The sequence below is a fragment of the Siniperca chuatsi genome, linkage group LG11 (assembly GCF_020085105.1).
Source record: "Siniperca chuatsi isolate FFG_IHB_CAS linkage group LG11, ASM2008510v1, whole genome shotgun sequence".
Classification (NCBI taxonomy): domain Eukaryota; kingdom Metazoa; phylum Chordata; class Actinopteri; order Centrarchiformes; family Sinipercidae; genus Siniperca; species Siniperca chuatsi.
Genome location: NC_058052.1, coordinates 13,761,122 through 13,783,475, shown reverse-complemented (window position 1 = coordinate 13,783,475; position 22,354 = coordinate 13,761,122). Strand labels below are relative to the sequence as shown.

The 22,354-nt window shown below is 37.6% G+C and overlaps 1 protein-coding gene across 2 annotated transcripts; it reads right to left on the bottom strand.

The window, feature by feature from the left end:
* Nucleotides 1-2,543: 2,543 nt before the first annotated feature.
* On the bottom strand, nucleotides 2,544-17,270 carry elovl5 (ELOVL fatty acid elongase 5). 2 transcript variants are annotated; one of them, XM_044214354.1, is made up of 8 exons: nucleotides 17,200-17,270; nucleotides 12,861-12,925; nucleotides 12,561-12,748; nucleotides 8,118-8,195; nucleotides 7,377-7,548; nucleotides 6,690-6,814; nucleotides 5,410-5,544; nucleotides 2,544-4,012 (listed from the first exon to the last, which is right to left on the bottom strand). In XM_044214354.1, the coding sequence occupies exons 2-8, from the start codon at nucleotides 12,916-12,918 to the stop codon at nucleotides 3,884-3,886; spliced, it is 885 nt and encodes a 294-aa protein (XP_044070289.1). In that variant the 5' UTR covers nucleotides 12,919-12,925; nucleotides 17,200-17,270; the 3' UTR covers nucleotides 2,544-3,883. The 2 variants fall into 2 exon arrangements, with proteins under 2 accessions (XP_044070289.1, XP_044070288.1); XM_044214353.1 differs by having other exon boundaries at nucleotides 17,108-17,263.
* Nucleotides 17,271-22,354: the final 5,084 nt, after the last annotated feature.

Genomic DNA, 22,354 nt, shown 5'->3' with positions numbered 1-22,354 from the left:
AAATGTGTTGTTAAAACTAAAATATCAGCCTCAGGGTAGTGATGTGTAGGCAGGTTATTTTTACTAGATTTCTTCAGAATCAATGTTCACTCGTGGCTATAGGAAAAATTATACACCACAGTAAAAGTAGAGATCCTATTAAACAACCTCAGTGAAAAGACATTGCAGATGTGATTTTACACTTATACATCATTTGTCTTGCTGAGGACACACGGGTATAATCCACGTATTACATTTTCTGGGAACCAAGCAGACAGATAAACAGGATTTGCAGAGGGAAAAAAAAAGTGAAAGTTGTATTGAGGCTAAAATGATTTGTGGCTTGTTGACTTTACTATTGTTGGTTTTTACAGAGGAGGAAAAAGAACAATAAAAAAACTTTGTTTACAGCCTCTAATTTGAGATAAAGCTTGAGTTGGTTTTCACATGATCCTTTGCTTTGAATCTGTCATACTGTTATCATAGTTTCACTTGTGAAACATGCTGTTTCAGTTTCATTTGTCACGAAGCCAAAGCAGTAAAGTTTCCTTCAGCGCTCAAGGTTAATTGTCCCACCCTAAACTAACTGTGATGAAGCCATAGTTTCTTTTTTGTTAGCTTGCACTGACATTTAGTGCAATCAGTGGGAGAATAATAATGAGGCAGTGAGAGAGCAATTATATACTTAAAGCCTCCTGAAAAAGTGAATTTCTTATTAACACTCATGAGCAGTGTGTTGTTTGCTTGGCCATTCGGGGCAGCATTGGTTAGTTAGTTCCTAAGATATTCTAACTTTGTTATTGACAGATACTGAACACAATAGTGATGTTTATCTTAGATTAATTAAAGAGTGTGACATTTTGTTGTGACTGTGCGCTATGACACTACAACCAGCAGCCGGTTAGCGTAGCTTAGCATAAAGACTGGAAACAGAGGGAAACACCTAGCCTGGATCTGTCCGAAGCTAACAAAATCTGCCTGCCAGCACCTCGAAAGCTTGTTAATTTACACGTTATATATTGTTTGTTTAATCTGTTTAAAAACCAAAGACCATCTTAGTTTAGCGTTTTAGCATGCTCTCATTTGCCTATTAGCACTAAACTGACAAATTAACATTGCCATCAATAGAGCCGCTAGCATGGCTAATGAATGTTTTCACAAACCATTAAATAGGTAGAATTAAAATTCAAAATAATTATAAGGCTCAATGAGCTCTCAACTGTTGCTCTACAGATATTTTTTTTGTCTTTAAGCAACATTATTTGTAGCATTTACATCATTTTCAAGGAAGGAAAACAACAGCTTGAAAACAAGAACGTTTACAATCTCAATTTGTTTTTAATGTGTTAGTGAGTAAAGCATGAGTCACAACATGTTAACCCAGATTTACCCCAGATTTCTGAAAATATATATATTTATTTTAACAGTTTATAAAATGTAAATCTCATTACATACCTGTACGCTTCCTTGGCCTTTATCAGTTGGGTAGTAATTTAATGCTAATTCTGCCCAGTAACAGGACTGGCATGCAGCTGAAAATGTAAAACAAATGAACTATAATTCAATTTATGAGTATATATGGTTCATGCATGTTAACAGGTTTTGTGTTATCTGCAATTATCTGTGGACCAAATTAATCATGCAGAGAAAATGTGACCTTTGTATGTATTATTCAGATTGTAACAATAATTTCTGATGCAGTGAACATGAATCTAGGTCACCTATACATTTGAGCCACATGTTATGCTCATTCAGTGGTTAAGGCCATACAGTACATCATTAAACTGAATCAACCTTGTAGAGCAGCGCAGCAGTGCTCCACAGCGAGTGTCAGATTTACAGAGTTCATAATTGAAACATCCTTGTACCTTTGTTTTCTATATTAGAATTTACTGTGTAGGCCCCTGGCAATGGTTTAAAGAAAATAACTTTAACATAAGATAGAACACAGGAATAATAATCACTACAACCTTCTTTCTCCACCAAAAAACAATTCATTTTCATGTAATGACTGTAATGTAATGTAATGTTGTTTTTACTTAAAAAAATCGTGTTAATATGGTAAAATGAAGAAAAAGACGTTTTGGGAAATATGCTCTTTTGCTTTCTTGCCAAAAGCTAGATGAGAAGACTGATACCACTCTCATAAGTGTACACTAAATATAAGGCTACAGCCAGCAGCCGGTTAGCTTAGCTTAGCATAAAGACTGGAAACAGGGAGAAACAGTTAGCCTGGCTCTGTCCAACGGTAACAAGATCTAAAGGGAGCTTTAGAGGTGCTGGTAGGTGGATGTTGTTAAATTTGGACAGAGCTTGGCTAGCCGTTTCCCCCTGTTTCCAGCCTTTATGCTAAGCTAAGCTAGCCTGCTGCTGGCTGTGGCTTCATATCGTATAGACGTGAGAGGGGTATTGATCTTCTCATCTAACTCTCCAAAAGAAAGCGAAAAAGCATATTTCCCAACTATTCCTTTAATATAATCACTATTGCGTTTAGTATGTGTCAAGTTAGGAATGATGGTTTAGGACCTTTGGTATTTAAAAAAAAAGAAACAAAGAGTCAGGCACAGGATTTGAACAGGAAGTTAGACACATATTATTCTGAAATGTACCAACATGAATCTGGTGATAGCATATTGAAAAGATGAAAAATGTTACATTAGAAACCAAACCAAATGGTTCAGAAGGCACCCTATTTGTGTAAAGACTCAAAAATCTTTTTAACTGCATAGAATTTGACAAAACATTTCCACCACAAGGTCCATTTAGTAGCTGTTCCGGAGCTGTTGATCGTATCACATGATCTTCCTCAGCAGATGGGGTCATGGAATTGTAGATTGTAGCATTTAAAGGACTTCTCACGACAACTGGGCAAAATCCATGTGTTGAGGAAGATCATGAGAAAATCAAAAGCTCCAGAGCATCTACTAAATGGACCTTGAAATTGTTTTTTCAACTGCTGTGTCCAAGCTCAATAATGAGCTTTAATTCTCAACTATATAGTAAAGTTTATCTGAATATAACATATTTGAATATTTAGCAATGAATTATTACATTCACTACCTAAATATTACCAATAAGCAGTTGCACTGCAGACCTAATTTCAGTGAATTCAAGTTCTAATTGATTAATGGCATTTACTAGATAAAGCTATAGTACATATAACACAGTGTGAAAGAAGAAAAACTGATTTTTGAAACATGGAGGATGTTAAGGAAAATGGAGTTGATATCGTGCTCATAAAAAACAACAACCACCTAACATGATGTCTTAACTGGTTTAAATATGAATCCTAGCATATGCAGTACACTATGCTTTGGTTAGATGGCTAAATATTCCAAAAAGGAGATACTGCTCTGCAAATATACTGCAAAATGCAACTTCTGCTCTTACAAGCTGTCAATAAAAATGCTTTACAGTATTTCACAGGGTAAAATTGAGGATTATGCAACAGCCCAGGCAGAAGTGAAAGCAAAACACAAGATGCATGCTCTAGTTACACATTAAGGATCATAGTAAGCACTGTGTGTTTTTAATTGTTCCTTAGGTTGTTGAAACAAAGACTTCATCGAGCGTGATGAAACCTTCAGCTGACAACACACTCACTGCTGCTTTCATCTTTGGACCTTCTGTGTGTAAAGCATCACTGAATGAGTCAAAACATGTGTTTGTTTGCTGGTAGCAGGAAAGAGATTTGGACTAAATTTCCTCTAGAGGGTGGGGGAGGCAATATTGTGCACTGTCAGCTATAATACCCTTTTCCTTTAACTATATTAATTTAATAATTCAATACCATTGGTAGGAATGTGTGTAAAATTCTAAATATTCTAGAGAAGAAGATACATGTACCTCCTATCAGCATTAGCTAACATGCTACAGTAAGAATTGGGTGACGGTTTCTCAAATGTCAGTCCACCCTCAGTTTCTTGTGTGCAGAGCGCTCCATAGATGGCGTCCCATTTGCATGTCCATTTGTTGATACAGGAGAGCCATTCTGGTGCTCCTTCTTCAGAGAAGCACTGGGCTTCTTGTAAGTCTTGTATGAGAGAAAAAGAGGCAGAGAGAACATGTTATTACACATAATGTTATAATTAAATGTAATTACTGAAACACAAATGTTTATTTTTTAATGTAAGATAGTATGTTTGAAGTAATTTAGAAACCAGTGAGCGGTGAAAAGTTTATTTTTCACCTGTAAAATGTCCCGATCAGTACATAGCTTGGTCACAGTTCTTTAAAACAGAAATTTAAGGGCTCCTTATCAAAAGATTTGACGATATTATGTGTCAATGAAAACATTACTCTAATATCAGTATCTGCTTCTAAACTCCAGTATCGGACAGGCTATAGGCAGAATATAACATATACCAATAACCCAATAAGCCTGCTAGCAGCAACATAACTAGTTCACCAGATTATACTTCTTGTTTTTATCTATATAAAAACACAGATATACAGTTTTATTTATAATATGAAGGATAAGGCTGGCTTTATTCTCTATTTTTCTAACAGTCAACATTACAGCATCTCCTGAGCATACAAACAACCAACAATGCATTAGTTAGTTATTCAGTACTTTCCCACCTCCTTTCAGCTCCAAGCTTATTTGTTTCTTACTGAAGATGTATATCTTTAAAAACAGGTCACAAATATAAAAAGTTTAATTAAAAAAACAATTAAAAAACAGCTGGGCACTATAGTTGACATTGTTTGAGATGTCTTTGTTATGACAACCTGACATTAACTGGTCCAGGCTGGGGGACCAAAACGACTAGCGGAGTGCTATTTGATTCCACATATTTACGTATTTTCCTGTAAAATCAGGAAGCTAGGGAGAGACTTGTTGCGGTGTTTACAGTAGCCAATAGCGCTGAATGTGCATCCCCCCGCCATGCAGCTAGCGTCACTCAGCATCTAGCTTCCACAATACTGAACCGAACAACCTCCGAGACCGACATACAGTACCAAGGTGGTGGTTTTCTTGCCAGGTTTGGCTCCTGGCACCCCGGGGCTGAGTCAGCTAATAGGGTGGTTGGCTGCACGGCTAACTGAGCTAACTAGATAATGGCAGCTAACAGTTACAGTTAGCAGCAATTAGTGGTTATAATAATAATAATAATAATAATAATAATAATAATAATAATGGATTAGTTACATTTATATAATGTTAGTGCTTTATCTTGATACCCAAAGCACTTCACAGTAAAGGGGGTATACTCACCTCAACCACCACCAATGTGGTTAGGTTAGCTAACGTTACTTTAGCAACAAGTAAAGTTATCTGTCCATGTCATTCTTATGCACACCCCTTCAAATAAAGTGTTCAGACAGTTGTTTTGGTCTTTTCATGGGGTTTTCTGACAATAAGAAAATATCACCAGACATATACTTTAAACTCAATAATTAACAGTTAAAAATGGAAAAACAACTGACCTGAATGTAGAAGTTTGAGAAAAGGATAATGAGTGAGACCATGTAACTTATTTGGAAGTACAACCATCCCATGGAGAGGCCACATGGCCATATGACTGCACACATTGTCTGGGACAGGGTTAAAAAGAATTGGATCTGTGGAGGAAACATGACACACACATGCAGACACATACTAGAGTGAGAAGGTGACCCAGAGAGCATATAGAAATATTGATCCAGAGCCTAAAATATCTCATGGACAGAAAAAGCGTGTGCACTGTATTAAAGCTAAAGAGGTTGTTGCAGAAAATAGTCCAAGAACGCTCCCAACATCTAAGCAACATCAGCTCCACAATGTAAAGTGAACATAACAATCATCTCATACAAACCAAAGGACAAAGACTGACAATACATTTTATTTCAACTTTCTGCACCCCCATGAATTTGGAAAAGGATAACAGGTGAAGAAGGGAAGAAGCAGTGGTGGAAAGTAACTAAGTACATTTACTCAAGTACTGTTCATAAGTACAATTTTGAGGTATTTTACTTTACTTGAGTATTTCTATTTTATGCTACTTTATATTTCTACTTCACTACATTTCAAAGGCAAATATTGTACTTTTTACTCCACTACATTTATTTGGCAGCAATAGTTACTAGTTACTTAACAGTAGAGTAGTAAGATTTTTCACACAAAACATATGATCTGCTTCTAAAATATTTCTAAAATATTTTCTTTAATAAAAGTGAAACAATTTGAATATTCCAACCTATTTTAAATGCAGTTTCAAGTATTTTCTAAAACAGTTTCATTTTTCATAATTCTTCCGCAGCAACCTGCCTCATTCTTTCTTGTTTCAATGTATAGACTCTCTTTTTAAGAGCTTTTTTTTTTTTTAACAAATTAATTTAAACGTAAAAACTGGTTGAATACAGTATTATTATTGCACTGACATATTTCTAGGATGTAAAATTTGCTCCACCTCAACCACCTACAACAGTAAAAGATTATTATTGCATCAATAATAATAATCCTATAATATAATACAGTACAGTATACAGTATATGTATGTATAATACATCACCATCAAATGAGCCTTTTTTCTGCATAATGAGTACTTTTACTTTTGATACTTTAAGTACATTTTGCTGACAATGCTTTTTTTTAACTTAAGCTTTTGAATGCAGGACTTTTACTTGTAATGGAGTATCTTTTATACTGTGGTATTGCAACATTTTTCTTAAGTAAAGGTTCTGAATACTTTTTCCACCATTGGGAAGAAACTACAGGATGAACCCACCATCTGTAACTGTGTGATGTACTTCTTCCACCAAAGGTACGGCCGTATGGCTGGGATGGCTGAGAGGCCGTAGTAAGAATACATCACGATGTGGACAAAGCTGTTTAGGGTGGGACCGAAGTATGCTGACGAGACACAGAAGAGAGACACAATAAGTTATTCATCTACAGTGATCAATAACAGTCAGAGAATAGCAAGTGACTGGCATTCAGGAGTGCAATGATCATACAGGGAATAACCAAGGTTTCATTAGTCTGCTCTGTTTGGAACAATCGCTACAAAGTTCAAAATTAATAGAAGCCATTAACAGTAAAATAATACAGAAATAATATAGTTAACATCTGATAAATAATAAAACATGTTTATGGATCAGAAATGTCACATTATATTTAATTCGATAATAAAAGGCACATCTATGATTTTGAGAGGATTTTCAATGTAAGAAAATTGACAACTTCATAACTCGCAGACTGCTGTGCTGTATGTTACACAGTGCAGCAGAGTTCAGGGCAATAAGTCTCATTTTGTGTCCTTTAAGGCTTTGTGGGGAAAACAGGCTGTTTTCAGGGCTAATGGGTTTCACATTAGAGCACTTGAATTACTTAGTTCGTTTTGGGGCCAAACAGTAAATGTGGTTACTGGAATGATTTGAGTCACAGGAGGGCAAAGTTGTGTTAAAACACTCACGATGGCCGCAGGGGACCCAGTTCAAAACAAGCCACCAGATATTCAGCATGCTAGCGTGGTGGTAGATGTGGAGAAAGGTGATCTGGTGATTATTCTTTCGTAGTATGAAGAAAAAGGTGTCCATGAACTCAATGATCTTGGAGAAGTAGTACCACCACAGGACATACATGACCTGAGAGGAGAAACGGCAAAAACAAAAATTGTTAAAAGTATAAAGAAAAGAAAAACCTCCTGTATATTCCTGAAGAAAACAAATATACAATATAAAGACAAAATGTTAGATGGCAAATCTGAAAACTACTAAAATAATTCATCATACAAGAAGACCAGACATTTGTCCCGAAGGCCCTTGAAAGTTCAGGATGAATCATAAAGCAATTTGTAGCAGTGACACATTGATAAAACTTTTTATTTAATCACTGCAGAACTGCAAAAGCAGTGAGCCTTGTTTTCACCTCTTCAGACAGACACTGAAGATAGTCATCATGGTGACATGAGTTGGAATAAATTGACTCCCTGTCTCTGCAGCCCATAGAAATCAGAGCAGAAGATTTGAAAGAAAAAACACACAATTTGCTTAATATTATATATATTCTAGCTGTGCTGCAGTAACTGGTATTTAAACATTTACTGTACTGTTATCATATCAAGAAACAGAATGGGAAATGATGTGCTTATAATGAAATTACGTAAACGGTGTGATCAAATGAAAAGAAAAGAGTGTAAATCTGAGTAACTCACCTTATTATCCACTTCCGGTGCACTGTGAGCATCCTGGCAGTAGAAGTTGTAGCCACCATGCCACACAGTGGTAGCAAGCTGAAGAAAAAGCCATTAAGATAAATGATGAATGGATATTCAGAAGCTAATTTATCTAATGTTTTTAAAGCATTTACACACACACACACACGTAGACCAAGAAAAGTGCAAATACAGGAATTTCTGTTTGAAATACTCTCAATCTAACTCTGCATACCTGTGCAGTGACTACATATATTCCCTATACTTTTGCATATTAAAGTGGTACTCCAGTGATTTTTTTATTGCCCTTCCATAACGTTGGGGAACTTGCGAGAGACAGATAATAGTAGAGAAATAATGGCTAAATATCCTGACTTTTAGTCCCTCGTATGGGTCAAGCTCCAAAAATGATGTGTCCCACACTTCCCATAAGGAAACTCAATTATTCATTCCATTTATTTGTAAGGGACCATGTACAATATTAAACATAAATGTTACCATTTGATGTATTTTACCAGAGTTAGCTCAAAGCAAACTTTGATCTGCAGTCCCATCACAATTAAAACATGCATGCAATGACAGAACAACATTTAACACACGAAACAAACAGGACACAACACATATTACAAAATTAGACACAACAGTACATCACACACACCATGTCAGCAAGAATTTTATGTTGGACAGAAACAAGGATATTAGCATCTTTAGGCCCATGTCTTCCACACTCCAAAAACCCAGTTTGTAACACAGACTTTCTATTTGGAATTTGAAATCTCCAAGTCCAAGTTGAAATCATCAGTGTTATTTTTTCAGACTTGACAACAGCCACAAAAGACATTATACAGCTGTGTTCATAGGCTGAGTCGTACTCCCTGTGACAAGTAAACTACTCTGTATGTGTAAAATCTGTGCCCCTTTAAAGAATAAATATTCAAATGCACGTAGATGGTGTGGCTTAATGCTGTTTCAGTACTGTCTTTGCTGCTGTAAAAGGCTTCACTAACTAACCTCAGAGCCAAGAAACTGTCACCAGTTAAGAACCAGCAACAAAGTGAATTGAAGCTTGGTTTTTAAACATCAAGTATTGCACTGTCAAAAATGCTAGGGCTCAATACTTTTCTGATATTATTGACAAAAACTGTCATAGTCCCAGGTTACTTTTTAGTGTGTTAAATTCTGTCACCTCCTCCACTCCCACCTCCTGCTTAGAAGCATCAGTCTCTAAATGTGAGGATTTCTTAAACTTTTTTTGACATCAGAGCTAGTATTATTCCATCTGCAAATAGTCGATCCATCTCCTAGAACGTCATCATATTATCTCTTCTATGAAGACCTCAACCTGTTCACTTGACATTATTCCAACTAAACTCTTCGAAGAAGTTATTGCCCCAGCATTCTTTTAATTATCAATAACTCCCTGGAAACCAGCCATTTTCCCCAATCTTTCAAACATGCAGTTGTCCAGCCACTTTAAAAACAAACAGAATCTAGATCATTCAGTCCTCAATAATTACAGACCTATCTCCAAACTTCCCTTTCTTTCTAAAATCCTTGAAAAAGTAGTTTTTAACCGACTGTTGTCCCACCTGGCTAAAAACTGCATTTTTGAAAAATTCCAATCTGGTTTCAGAGCTCTTCGCAGTACTGAATCAACCTCCTGCTAGCAGCTGACTCAGGTAACGGTTCCAACCTCTTGCTCCTAGATCTAACTGCAGCCTTTGACACAGTAGATCATTCGATTCTCATTCACTGATTAAACCAATGGGCAGGGGTCTCTGGTTCTGCCTTGAAATGGTTTTCTTCATATTTATCCAACAGATCTCTCAATGTCTCTCTTAGCAACTCTATTTCTTCCTCAGCCCCCATCTCCTATGGTGTCCCCCAAGGTTCCGTACTTGGTCCAATCCTCTTCTCTTCTAACATACCTTTCCACTGTTATGCAGATGACATTCAGATCTACCTCCCCCTTGAGCCTAATAACTACAACAAACTAACTGACCTCAATAACTGGACATCAAATCCTGGATGGCTGAAAACTTTCTTCAGCTCAATGAGAATAAAAGTGAAGTTATTTCAATTGGTCCGCAGCATTTGACCAACATTATTGCTCCTCATCTTGGCCCATTGGCCCCCTCACATGCAAAAAACCTTGGAGTCATATTCAATTCAGGATTGAAGTTTGTCAAACAAATCAATCAGGTAGTACAATTAAGCCTCAAGCAGCTCTGCATCATCTCCAAACTCAGATCTATTCTCTGTACGTCTGACCTGGAGAAAGTCATCCATGCCTTCATATCCTCTCGCTTTGATTACTGCAACTTGTTGTATTTTGGTATCACCCAGTCTTGTCTATCCCATCTCCAACTAGTTCAAAATGCAGCAGCAAGAGTTTTAACTAGGTCAAAAAAGAGGGAGCACATTACTCCCATTCTTGCCTCCCTGCACTGGCTGCCTGTTAGCTGCAGGACTGATTTTAAAATCCTGATGTTTGTCTACAAAGTGTTAAATGGTCGTGCTCCCTCTTACATTACAGAACTCCTGTCCCCATATCACACTGTGAGAGAACTGACATCATCTGACCAAAAACTTCTGTCTGTCCCACGGTCCAGGACTAAGTGTTATGGGGACAGGGCCTTCTATATCGCTGCCCCCAAACTATGGAAATCTCTTTCTCCCACCATCCGATCCTCCTCCACTATTGTGATTTTCAAGGATCACCTTAAAACACACTTTTATTCACCAGGCTTTAACTATGCCTAACTTAACCAGCCCAGGTATTTCCTCTGAAGTCTCAACAGGTCTGTGTTGTCACTAAGGGCTCTGTGTAACCATGTGCCTTTACTGTTACTATTGTTGTTATTATTATTTTTATTATCATAAATCTGACTTTTCTTCTCTTGTGTTTATTTCATTCTTTATTGTTTTTTTCTCTGTGTGCTGTAAAGCACTTTGGATCAACTGTGTTGTGTGTAAAGTGCTATATAAATAAAGTTGAGTTGATTCTTTCTTCAAACCTACAGTGGCATTAGTCAGCCTATAAATAAACAAAATTAATCACAATCAGCTTTAATCACAATCATTATGTGATGAACCGCTGTGCCCTGGAAAGTTGACAAGAACCAAACTGCCCTGTACTTTGATTCACATCAGGTGGCATTGATTTTGGACTGAAGTTCACCCCATGTTTGGGGCATTGTCAGAGTACAGAGTTTAATGAAAGAAATAGCCAGCAGTCGACTGGGGCCTTACGCAATGCAGACAGAAAGACAAATAGCTTGTTCTGCCAGCTGGATGGGGAGAGTACAGGAGATACTTTGGACTTAACATGTGTTTAGTTCCTGGTGTTTACAGCTACACAAAACAACAGATATGATCACTATAAGTGTGATCACTATAAGTCTGGGCACTTGCAACAACTTAAACAGCAAATTCAGCTCAGACTCTGCCACCTTGCCAAATAAGAATGCAATTCCATGTTTGTTTAGTGCAGCTGTGTCCCTCACTCCCTGATAGCATTGTCACTCATGGTAGCTTTCAGCGAGAGACGTCAGTAGCCACAGGCCCTAATCAGAACCAAGTGTTTAAGAAATAGTTCAACATTTTTATGGAAATACGCTTATTTGCGCTCTTGCTGAGAGTCAGATGAGAAGATTGATACCACTCTCATACCCGTCTCTAAATATAAAGCAGCTATGTTAGCTTAGCTTAGCATAGAGAGCTCAGCAAGACAAAACACCTAAAAAAGTAAAACCACAACTTGTTGTTACACAAACAAACAAACAAGAAATAGTGTTAATTAGTAAACTTTAGGGGTGCTGGTAAAAAGATTTTTTTTTCCTTTGGACAGAGCCAGGCTATCTGTTTCCAGTCTTTATGCTAAGCTAAGCTAACTATCTCCTGACTTTAGCTTCATATTTAAAGGAACAGTTTGACATTTTGGGAACTACTCTAACTGTTTTTTTCTTGCCAAGAATTGATACCACTCTTGTGTTTGTAGGTTAATTATGTAGCTGGAGCCAGCAGCCTGTTAGATTAGCTTAGCACAAAGACTGGAAACAGTGAAAAAATGAAAGTGTGAAAACGACAAGTTGTGGTTTTATTTTTTGATGTTGTCTTCTTTATGCTAAGGTAAGCTAACGTGGCTTTAGCTTCATATCTAACAGACAGATATAAGAGTGGTATTGATCTTCTCATCTAACTCTGGCAAGAAAGCGAAGAAGCATGCTTTCCAAAATGTCCAAAATATTCCTTTAATTAAACATACATCAATATATATACAATATATCTGGTCATATTCACACACTAGAGTTTTAAGTCAGTATGCAGCTCTGGTTCAGGTCAGTTTCCTCTTTCTCCTTTATAATCTGTCTGTAGTGTGACGTTGCAGTGATTGCTTTGGCCTACTTAAACACATCTCTCAGTGCCGAGCAGTCTGTTTACCTCATAGAACATGTAGAAGGACAAGAGTGTGATGCCCAGATTGTAGAGCACCAGGGGGCCTCTGCAGGAGTACGGCTGCCTGTGTTTCATGTACTTGGGCCCCATCCACACGATCAGAAGGTACATGAGCGTGAGTGCAAGGGTTGGTAGGTAGTTGTCGAGCAGCAGCCATCCCCGCACCCGCTGATCTGAAATATGGAGATAAAGAGGCCAGTGGCTTCACAGGTAACAGCAGTGGAACTTGAAAGGTGCAACACATTTTGCATCAGCTACTATGATGACAATATAAACTTGGCTTACCTCTGGGACCTAGCCATGACTCTAGGTAAGTGTTCACTTTATGATTGATGCTCTCCATTTGTCACCTAAAAACAGAGCGCATAAAGAAAGCTAACTCACATTCATTACATGTTTTACATCCATTGTAATGTTTAATTAAAAACAATTTAAAGCAGCACAAGTCTGTTTTGTTTGGCCACTTAAGAACAGGGCATCACAACAAGCTGAACATCACATAGCCCTACATGATTGACAGATAATACACCTTTTAAAGTTGATATGGCGAACGTGTAGGCAAACATTTGAGTACAGATCCAGTAGATACGGAGCAAATTAGCATTCATTTGGAGTCATGTTTCTGGTGACCTGATGAATGTAAGTCCAACTGTCATTCTCTTTTTAGTTCTGTTTTGGTCTCCACCAACTCCTGAGGGAAATATCTGGCTCTTTAGCTGCTACATGATCCACTATGTTCACCAGCTTGTTGCTAACTTTGTCTGTCTGTCACTTGGAGCAGGTAGTGTACAGCGAGTTTATCAGAGCTTTTTTTTTTTGAGGAAAAGAGCGGCTGGTAACAACGCTGATGAGAGTGACTAAAGCTGTAAAACCAAAACAAGGAGCTGAAAGATGCTTAAACGCTCTGCAGATCTGAGAAGAACTGCAAAGTCTGGTGATATTTGTCTGTGTTACACATGGTCATTTGACCCATTTTTTGTATGAAAATAATGATTAGTCCAGCTTTAAGTATGATAAGCTTAATTAATCTGCCTGAAAGAGGGCTTGACGGCTTAGTGATCATAACAACATAGTCTTCTGCAAATTATGATTTACTCTAAGTAGTGATTAAATAAGAAAATGTAACTCCAAGTTGTCAGTTTTGATATATTCCTATCATAACCACATAAGACAACAGCTGAAATCATAACTCTATTTCTTACCACTGATGCTAGTTGGTCATTAGTCTGGTATTTGTCCAGTGTTACTGTCTTTATACATTTGTTTTTATGTCTGTTTGTGCTCCAGCCTGTCCATGTTACGTCCCATGTCCCAATAACTGATCCCTCACATCCCTGAGGTTTCAGACAACAGATCAAATGTGGCCACTTCTCACTGTGAGACATGAAACAAGAAGCCAGCAGGCAGGTGTGTACAGACGATAACCACATCTCTATCCGGTTAAGACTGTTATACAGGCATTCCTCTGGCTGTTAGATTGTTGAAGGTACTGAGGATGTCGAAATGTGTACATTTATTAGCGGCGATGTGCTCCAGGTTTTAATAACTGCAGAATCTTGTCTGGCCCAGGCAGTGCTGCTACATTTACTTTGACAAAAACCTCTCTAAACCTTTGTGCACGTTCTCTCAGCAAAGCTGACAAATTGTGGTGGTGCGTTATCGTTTGCATGTGTTGATCACTTTGTTCTTTGTGAGCGTTTCAAACACATGGTTGGTATATCCAGTATTGATTTAAACAACTGTCTGTCAGAGAAAAGTCGAAAAGTACAGTTTTTCTCTGTATTTTCCCCAGAGGTTAAGTACGTTTCCCATAAACAGTATATGTAATTTACAATATAATATTAGATTCCACCGCTGTGCTTGTGACAGTCACATCAACCCTGTGATATAAAGCAGACGGCCATTTACACGAGTGTCTGAACGTCTGGATGTTTACAGCAGGATCATTATCATTACTACCAGGTCTGTTCTCAAGCCTGTTTGTCCATTCTCTATTAACTCATTATTAAACTACAGGAAGTATTTTGACTGACATCTACGCCTGGACAAACATATTACATGAACATATGTTTCAAATACTTGCCTCCTTTAAATCAAACTTTGTAATAGCAACTATGGAACATTCTGGTTTTTAAATCTCATATAAAGTTGACAAGATTATTCACACTGCAGAGCAAAAGCTGTACAAATCCGTGCAGCTGATTTTCTTAATGTAAACCTGATAACTCTCAGGCACACTCTCTTTATTCATTATCACCCCAGTGGTATTTGCACAGTCCTGCAGGCCTTTATATTGCTTGCAAGACCCTGCTGTATCACTGCACAAAAAATGCCTCCTGGCAGCCACAGAAATCGCAGTATGTCTGTGTTCTTTATTTCCACTGACATGTTTCCGAGATATACATTAAATTTAGTTCAATTGCATCAGACGGCTGCACCACTGGACAGTCTCTACACCTGCGTCTAAAGCTGGAAACATAACACAAGACAAAATATGGACCCTAGTCTGCTCTGTGTATGTCTTCATTCCATAACGCCTCCTTCAGATGTGAGATATTGTGGCTCTTATACTGTATATGATGGAGAGCCATGTGAACGTCTGTACGTTGGGCCTGTTTCTCCAACAAAGACACACATTCCTGAACAAAATAAATAAAGCTGATTTTGACTTGCAGATGGGTTTCAATCTTTTGGCTCAATTCAGAATTGTGTAAAACATAGCTTCACGGGTTAACAGAATAACATTGGACCTTACATACAGAAATGTGAGTACATCTATGAAATTTAGCTAAAGCATCTCAATTCAATCTGCATGCAGCTCTTATATACAGTCATTTGAAATATGACTGATGGGGCACACCAGCATGCATTCAGTACATGTCTTTTAATATATATATATAAAGACGTATTCACTTAAATCCTGTGAATAGTAATATTTTAATCATCAACAACAAACAAACAAACATGTACTATGTAATAAGAAGAACTTCTGAAAAACGTCCTTGTAAACACTGTGCAATATGTATCCCAGTTTACCAAACTCTGCATGTTATGGCGAACTGTTGCCCAGACAACAAATAGCATTTTACTGATAGTTGCATTCGTCCATAATCACTTGTCTACAGGAGCAAAATATGGCTTATTCTGATCAGCCCCAGTACAGTACTGTCCATGCTCTAATTATCCGAGATGCATTAGGCTGCACCAAAACATGATAATCTGCAAGGCCTCAATCAGAGCACACAACAGGAGAGCATGTTAGCAGCCAGTTAGTGAGTCTTTGCTAGCTAAATGCTGCAAAATACGTCTAAACTATCAAAGAAGGGGCTGGATCTTCCCAAAACACTAATGTACTGCACTAATATACTGTAAAAGTTAGGGTTGTGACAGTATATACAGCAAGCTCTCCCTTTAAAATCTAGTATTAGGCCACTGTGGGCAATGTTGCAAATCAATAAGCAGGACTTCTTTATTGTCATATTGGATTTTTAAATGATTTTTGTATCAATGTGATGATGTGCTTGAATTTGTTAAGGTTATTTTAATAAAAAACGACATCCCATTCATCAGTTCATCAATTGCAAATTAAGATATATATCGATATAAAATTACATATACCATGATAGAGGATTTCATGCTATTGCCCATCCCTGGTAAGAGTATAGTGTAGTATAGATACATAGATAGTAGAAGAAATAAAGTAGATAAGAAATAAAGTAATAAAATGTAAATATCTCAACTTTTAATGAAAAACTGAACTAACTGAACTGAAAACTAGGACCATACCGTGCCTGGAAATATTCTACATGGAACATGATTAGTGCAAGTGTAGTTTATACTGCACAGTGTCATGTCTTGTAGATGAGTATTGAGAATGAAGGAATACATAATACTAGTATAATGTAGGCTATAGTATAGTAGGCCTATATAGATTTATTATTATTTGACATGCAAAATGTTCTGAGACAGCAGCAAAAGCAACATTCAAAAGTTTTCACCAGGAAGAAGTTTGTCACAATACTGACAACTATCAATCATACATAGTTTAACAACTAGCTACATATAAATTAAAGTATTTTATTGATAATGCAGTATCGTGAATGCATGACAAATGCATGGGGGGATACTGTGCTAAATCTGCGTCCTGCCGCTTTTTTGCACCACAATATCGGTTAAAAGTAATTTTCCATCGGGGTCCCACGTGTAATCTAAACTGGGCTTTACGGAGCGGAGGACACTGTACGGTATAAAAGCAGCAGCCCGGTTAAACTAAAAGATGTGCGAGCTGATGACTGCGGTTATCTCATTACATCATCCTCTAATTTCATAGGTGAAACTTCCAGAGAGGAATAAAAAAAAAGATTACGAACAAAAACAAACTTATCGCATCCTGCCGATCGCATCCAGGCTACACGGTAACAGCAGAGGTCACCGCTCCAGCATCATCCAAACATATCGCTTACATATAGCCTACAGACGCCATGCGCGCTGCAACCTTTTTAAAAATAATATAGGCTAATAGAAAGCCTTACCATAAAGTCACCCAGCCGTCCGGTCGCGGTAGGCAGAGAGCGATGTGTAGAGTGTGGACGGAGAGATGCGGCTGTGCGCCGTGGATGCCTACCTTTAAAGGCGGGGAGATAAAACGGCTGTGTAACCTTGGCTGGCTGGCCGGTCTGAGGACAATGTGCAGCCTTGTGGGAGGAACACACAGACTTGCCCATTGCCCTGCAAGAGGGTTAACCAGGGGGTGACCTGATGTGATGCACCCACCCACACACACACAGTCAAAATAATGATATCAAGGACAGGCTATCTCTGCCATCGTGTAATTTGCAGTTAAATAAGCTATGGCTCCTGTAAATTGTTAACCCGAAGCAGACTGTATGAGGGCGGGGAGCATATAGGATCAGCTGTAATTTCCCCCAGTTTCTTAGATTTTTTTTTCTATTAATAACATTTACAGAAACTAAAGCTACACGTGTCTCCTGTGTGCAAGTAAAAGTAAATAAGTGTAACTTAAAAAAGCAAAACACTCAATGCAGAAAAATGTCCCGTCATTGTTATATAATGTGTAATAATGGGACAATGCCTGCAATATCATGGACATAATCATTGAAGGTTGTGAATGAACCATATACACTTAACTGTACTTGAGATTTGATAGTGTACATACATAGCTATATGCCACTTGTCATTAACTTATGATCCTTTTGTTAACCTTGTGCATATTTTGGATTTTTGATCTGTTATTGATATTTTCATATTTACACCTTTACTGACATTTTATATCTGCACTCTTTATATTTGCACTCTTTCCCACTCTGTACTGCAACTGCAACAATTTCCCTTCTATTTTATCTTATATATAATATTAGATTATTACTGCTGATGCCTCAGTACTTGAATCTGTAATGCATTGTAATTGTATTGAATAATACAGTGCATCATATCTCATAAGATCATCATATGTTTTGGATATAAAATCTGAATCTGCAACGTAACTAGTAACTATAGCTGTCAATTACATGTAGTGGAGTAGAAGTATAAAGTTTCATTAAGTAGAAATACTCAAGAAAAGAACAAGTACCAAGTTTGTATTTGAGTAACTGTAGTTAAGTTCCACCTCAGGTATTTTGTGAAATAAAGATTTTTGCCTTTTCCTTTATTTTGTCAGTTACTTGGTCAGCCAGTTAAACCACTTTAACACTTACACATGGTACATGACTATTTGACTATTTGACAGATTTGACTATTCATAGAAGACTAGTGATCTTATGTCATCACCGGGTTGTTAGCATGAACTCCAAGCTACTGCCTTGATTGGTCATTTACTCAATTGGTCATTTACAGATAATCAGTCGGCAACTACTGTATTGATAAATCTTCATTTATCCAAACAGTTGCAGGCACCAGCTTCTCAAATGTGAGGATTTGCTATTTTTTCTGTTTTATATGATTGGAAATGTATTTGGGTTCTGGACTGTTGGTTGCTACAAAATATTTGAAGACATCACTTTGGGCTCTGGTAAATTGTAATCGGAATTTTTCACAATTTCTCTGCATTTTTCTAGACAAAACATCTGAGGGATTCATCATAACTGGATCAAATTGTGCAATATTACAACCAAGCTTTAATAAGGTGCTGTACCCAGGGCCACCACCCTGACCTACTGAGGGCCATGGGGTAAAATGTACCTCAGGGGCCCCTCTTTTCTTTCAACCTACCTATAATGTCAAGTGTATGTGTTTATCTTATTGTGCAGCAAAATAAACAAACCAATAAACAATGGTTAGTACAAATTGGGATAATAATACACCATTCACAGTCGCTCCTTGAAGGCATTCATGTTGTCAGCTGTACACATGAAAAGCGACAGAAGCAGTTGTATGAAGAATGAACAAAAGTTTGAGAGAGAAGTTCAAACCCAGCCTATACTTTTACACCTCAGCATACCTGGCCAATCACTGCATACTGTGGGTATGATTGTGGGATTTTATGTTTTGGAGAGTTACAAAAATGTTGGCATCAGTACATTACATTCATTTAGCAGACATCCAAAGGGATTTACTATAAGTGTATGCAATCTCTATCTCAATCTCAAAGAGCCTGATGTCTTTAAAAACTGAGTACATCCCTTCCAGACAAAAAACTAAGAGCCTGTTCAGTGCTACAGGTCAAGTGCTATATTAAAACTATAAGATCAACACATACACTCGGGCCACCCTGGGTCTGATATTTGTAAATGTTCTTTAACTGTGGCATAAATGTGAGGCTAAATAAAATTTTGGGTGTAATCAGAGTGCAATCAGACATCTAGAAGCTCTGTGATCAGCCTGCTAAACCTGAACGTTTAGACATAAGATTAAGATGGTCTGAAATAAGTCACTTGAGAAAGTGATGAGATTTAGGTTAAGAATAGAGATAGTTGGGGCTAGGTAAAGACAGAGCTGGGGCAAGTCTCTTGGTCGGTCCACCACTTTTGGTTCAGACTGAAATACAGTGGTGTGCAAAAGTGTTTGCTCCCTTCCTGATTTCTTATATTTTTGCATGTTTGTCACACTTAAATGTCTCAGATCATCAAACTAATTTAAATATTAGTCAAAGATAACACAAGTAAACACAAAATGCAGTTTTTAAATGAAGGTTGTTATTATTAAGGGAAAACAAAATCCAAACCTACATGGCCCTGTGAGAAAAAGTGATTGCCCCCTAAACCTAATAACTGGTTGGGCCACCCTTAGCAGCAACAACTTGCAATGAGTCTTTTACAGCGCTGTGGAGGAATTTTGGGCCTGTCAGCCCACTCATGGCTATTATGCAACAGATGTTGCATAAAATTGTTGCTCAACCTATTCCACTAGCCCTCCAAATTGGAGGGTTTCTTCTTCAGCAGGAACTGCCTTTTTCAGTTAAGGTCAGTGTCATGACTCCACCACAGCATCTCAACGAAAACCACTGCTGAGCAAAAAGAACATTAAGGCTCATCTAATTTTTGCCAGAAAATATCTTGATGATTCAAGTCAGGACTTTGAACTTTTTGGAAGACAAGGCCATTTCAGAAAAAGAACAAAAGAAGTTAATATAAAAATATTGATTAGTACAACTTAAGTATAAGCGTCATTAAGCTGCCTGGAAGAGAGCTTGATTAGTGATCACAGGCCCAGGAAATTATGATCAACTCTGAGTAGTGTTTTGGTAACAGCATGTAACTCAAAGTATAGGTAAATATTAGTATTGATTAAAGCCACTGTAAATTCGGAGTCCAAGTCTCAAGTCTACAGCTCTGGGGCATGGTTTAGGTAAGACTGTGGGCGGAGCGTCATGTCTGCCAACAATACATAAGAACGTTGCAGTACCACTGATGGCCACTAGTTGCCAAAACAACATTCAAAAAGTATCAACTTCTCTCTTGAAATACAGGTAATATAGTTTTTCCTCAAGTCATATGATCCCAGATGTTGATTTCATCTCTACCAATGAGAGCGCTAGTGGTGATTTATAAAGTGGCAGCGCCATTCATAAGATATTAAAAGACTACTTTGCCAATTTAGCACTGAACTCCTGTAAGTGTCAGACTCATGGTGGACAGTAAAAAAAAAAAAAAGGATCAAAATTGATGAAGCACAACTAGAAATATCGTCTTTTTTAATCCACGCATTCTTCCTTGTCAAAACCTGGAGCCTACATTACCCACAGTGCAAAGCGACCACCAACAATTCTGCTGGAGATTCTGGTTTGTTATTCGAGTAACGGCTAATGTAACCCCGAGCCTAGACCTAGCCACTGGACTGCCGTGACTGACTAGCTCTGTTTCAAGAAAAAGACCATACATTTTCATCAGACATATTGTTTGCAGGTCATCACTTCAACTTGTTGCCAAGCAAATAGTGATCAGATTCACAGTATATTAGTTCAAATTACTGTCACAACAAAAATTAAAATCCCATTTTTGATTGGAGGACGTATCGTATGTGTTTACAGTGTTACGCCTGAACCTATTCTCTCCTAATTACTGGCAGTGTACATACTGCATGAGCTCTGATCACTGACAGCCCATTATATAGGCCTTTTTCAAATTAAACATTTTGATGTATGGCAGTAGGAAAAGCACAGGTGTAAATAATATAATTAATGATGGCTGAATTCCATTTAGCTGCTTCAGTGTCAGGGTCCTGGTATTGTGCATGCTGGCTCACTGTCACACTGCCATGGGTTACTGCGACACTTGAATAGAACAGAGCCATTAATGTCATTAGTAACACCTGTGTTTTCTGTTACAAGTCAAAATGTCTGTTGTGGAAAAGGCCTATTGCCTTTTTCTCATTGGGATTAGTGAGGACAGATGGCTGTACTAGAATTCACTGACCTGCTACATATTTACTGCTTGAAAAAATGTTTTCGCATCAAGCGTCTAATCAATTCTCTAATAACTAGTTTTTTTTAATTTTGTGTCAAGGTCACGTTTGGTGTTCTCATATTACTCTATAATCCAAATATTCCAATTGGGACTTATTGGAATATTTGTGCAGAATCTTTAAATCATTTACCATTAAAGCATGTTTGTGTTGAAGACCAACTATTGAAACACAGTAATGCATTTTCTTTTATTCTAATGTCCATTGCATCAGTAAACACGGAGCCCCAGGGCTTCATTTGTATTTTAATTTCTGTTGCAGGATAAAGCTATGTCTCCTGTCTCTCCACAGGATGGGCCTGTACCAGCAGTAATCATTATCTGGCCCAAGAGGTCAAAGTGAGGCAATGCTCTTATTTGTCACTGCAGCTCAGTATTACGTAAAGCTGTGGTTCAATACCACCATCTTGTGGATAAAAATGTTCAGGTACTGGCTGTTGAACATTTAAAGTATTACAGACAAAATAAGTGTGTTGAAATAAATTGGTATATTTCTGTAACATATTAGCACATATTTATTAAAAAAGGCTTTTTATTCTTAACTTCAGCACCTGGAATTGAATTTTCTACACCACACCCTTCCGATGGACAAAGGCATATTTTTTCCTCCTTCTTTGAAATTTGCTTTTTCCCCCCTTCAAGAGCACCAGCGGGTGTTCATTGTACCATTGTTTTGTCGGTCCACTAGGCCAAGACAGAAATATCTCAACAACTATCAGATGAATTGCCATGAAATTTTGTACAGACATTCATGCTCCCCAGAGGATGAATTGTGATAACTTTGATCCCCTGACTTTCATCTAGCACTATCATCAGGTCAGAATTATTTGTCCACTACTTTAGTTTATGACCAAATCCCTG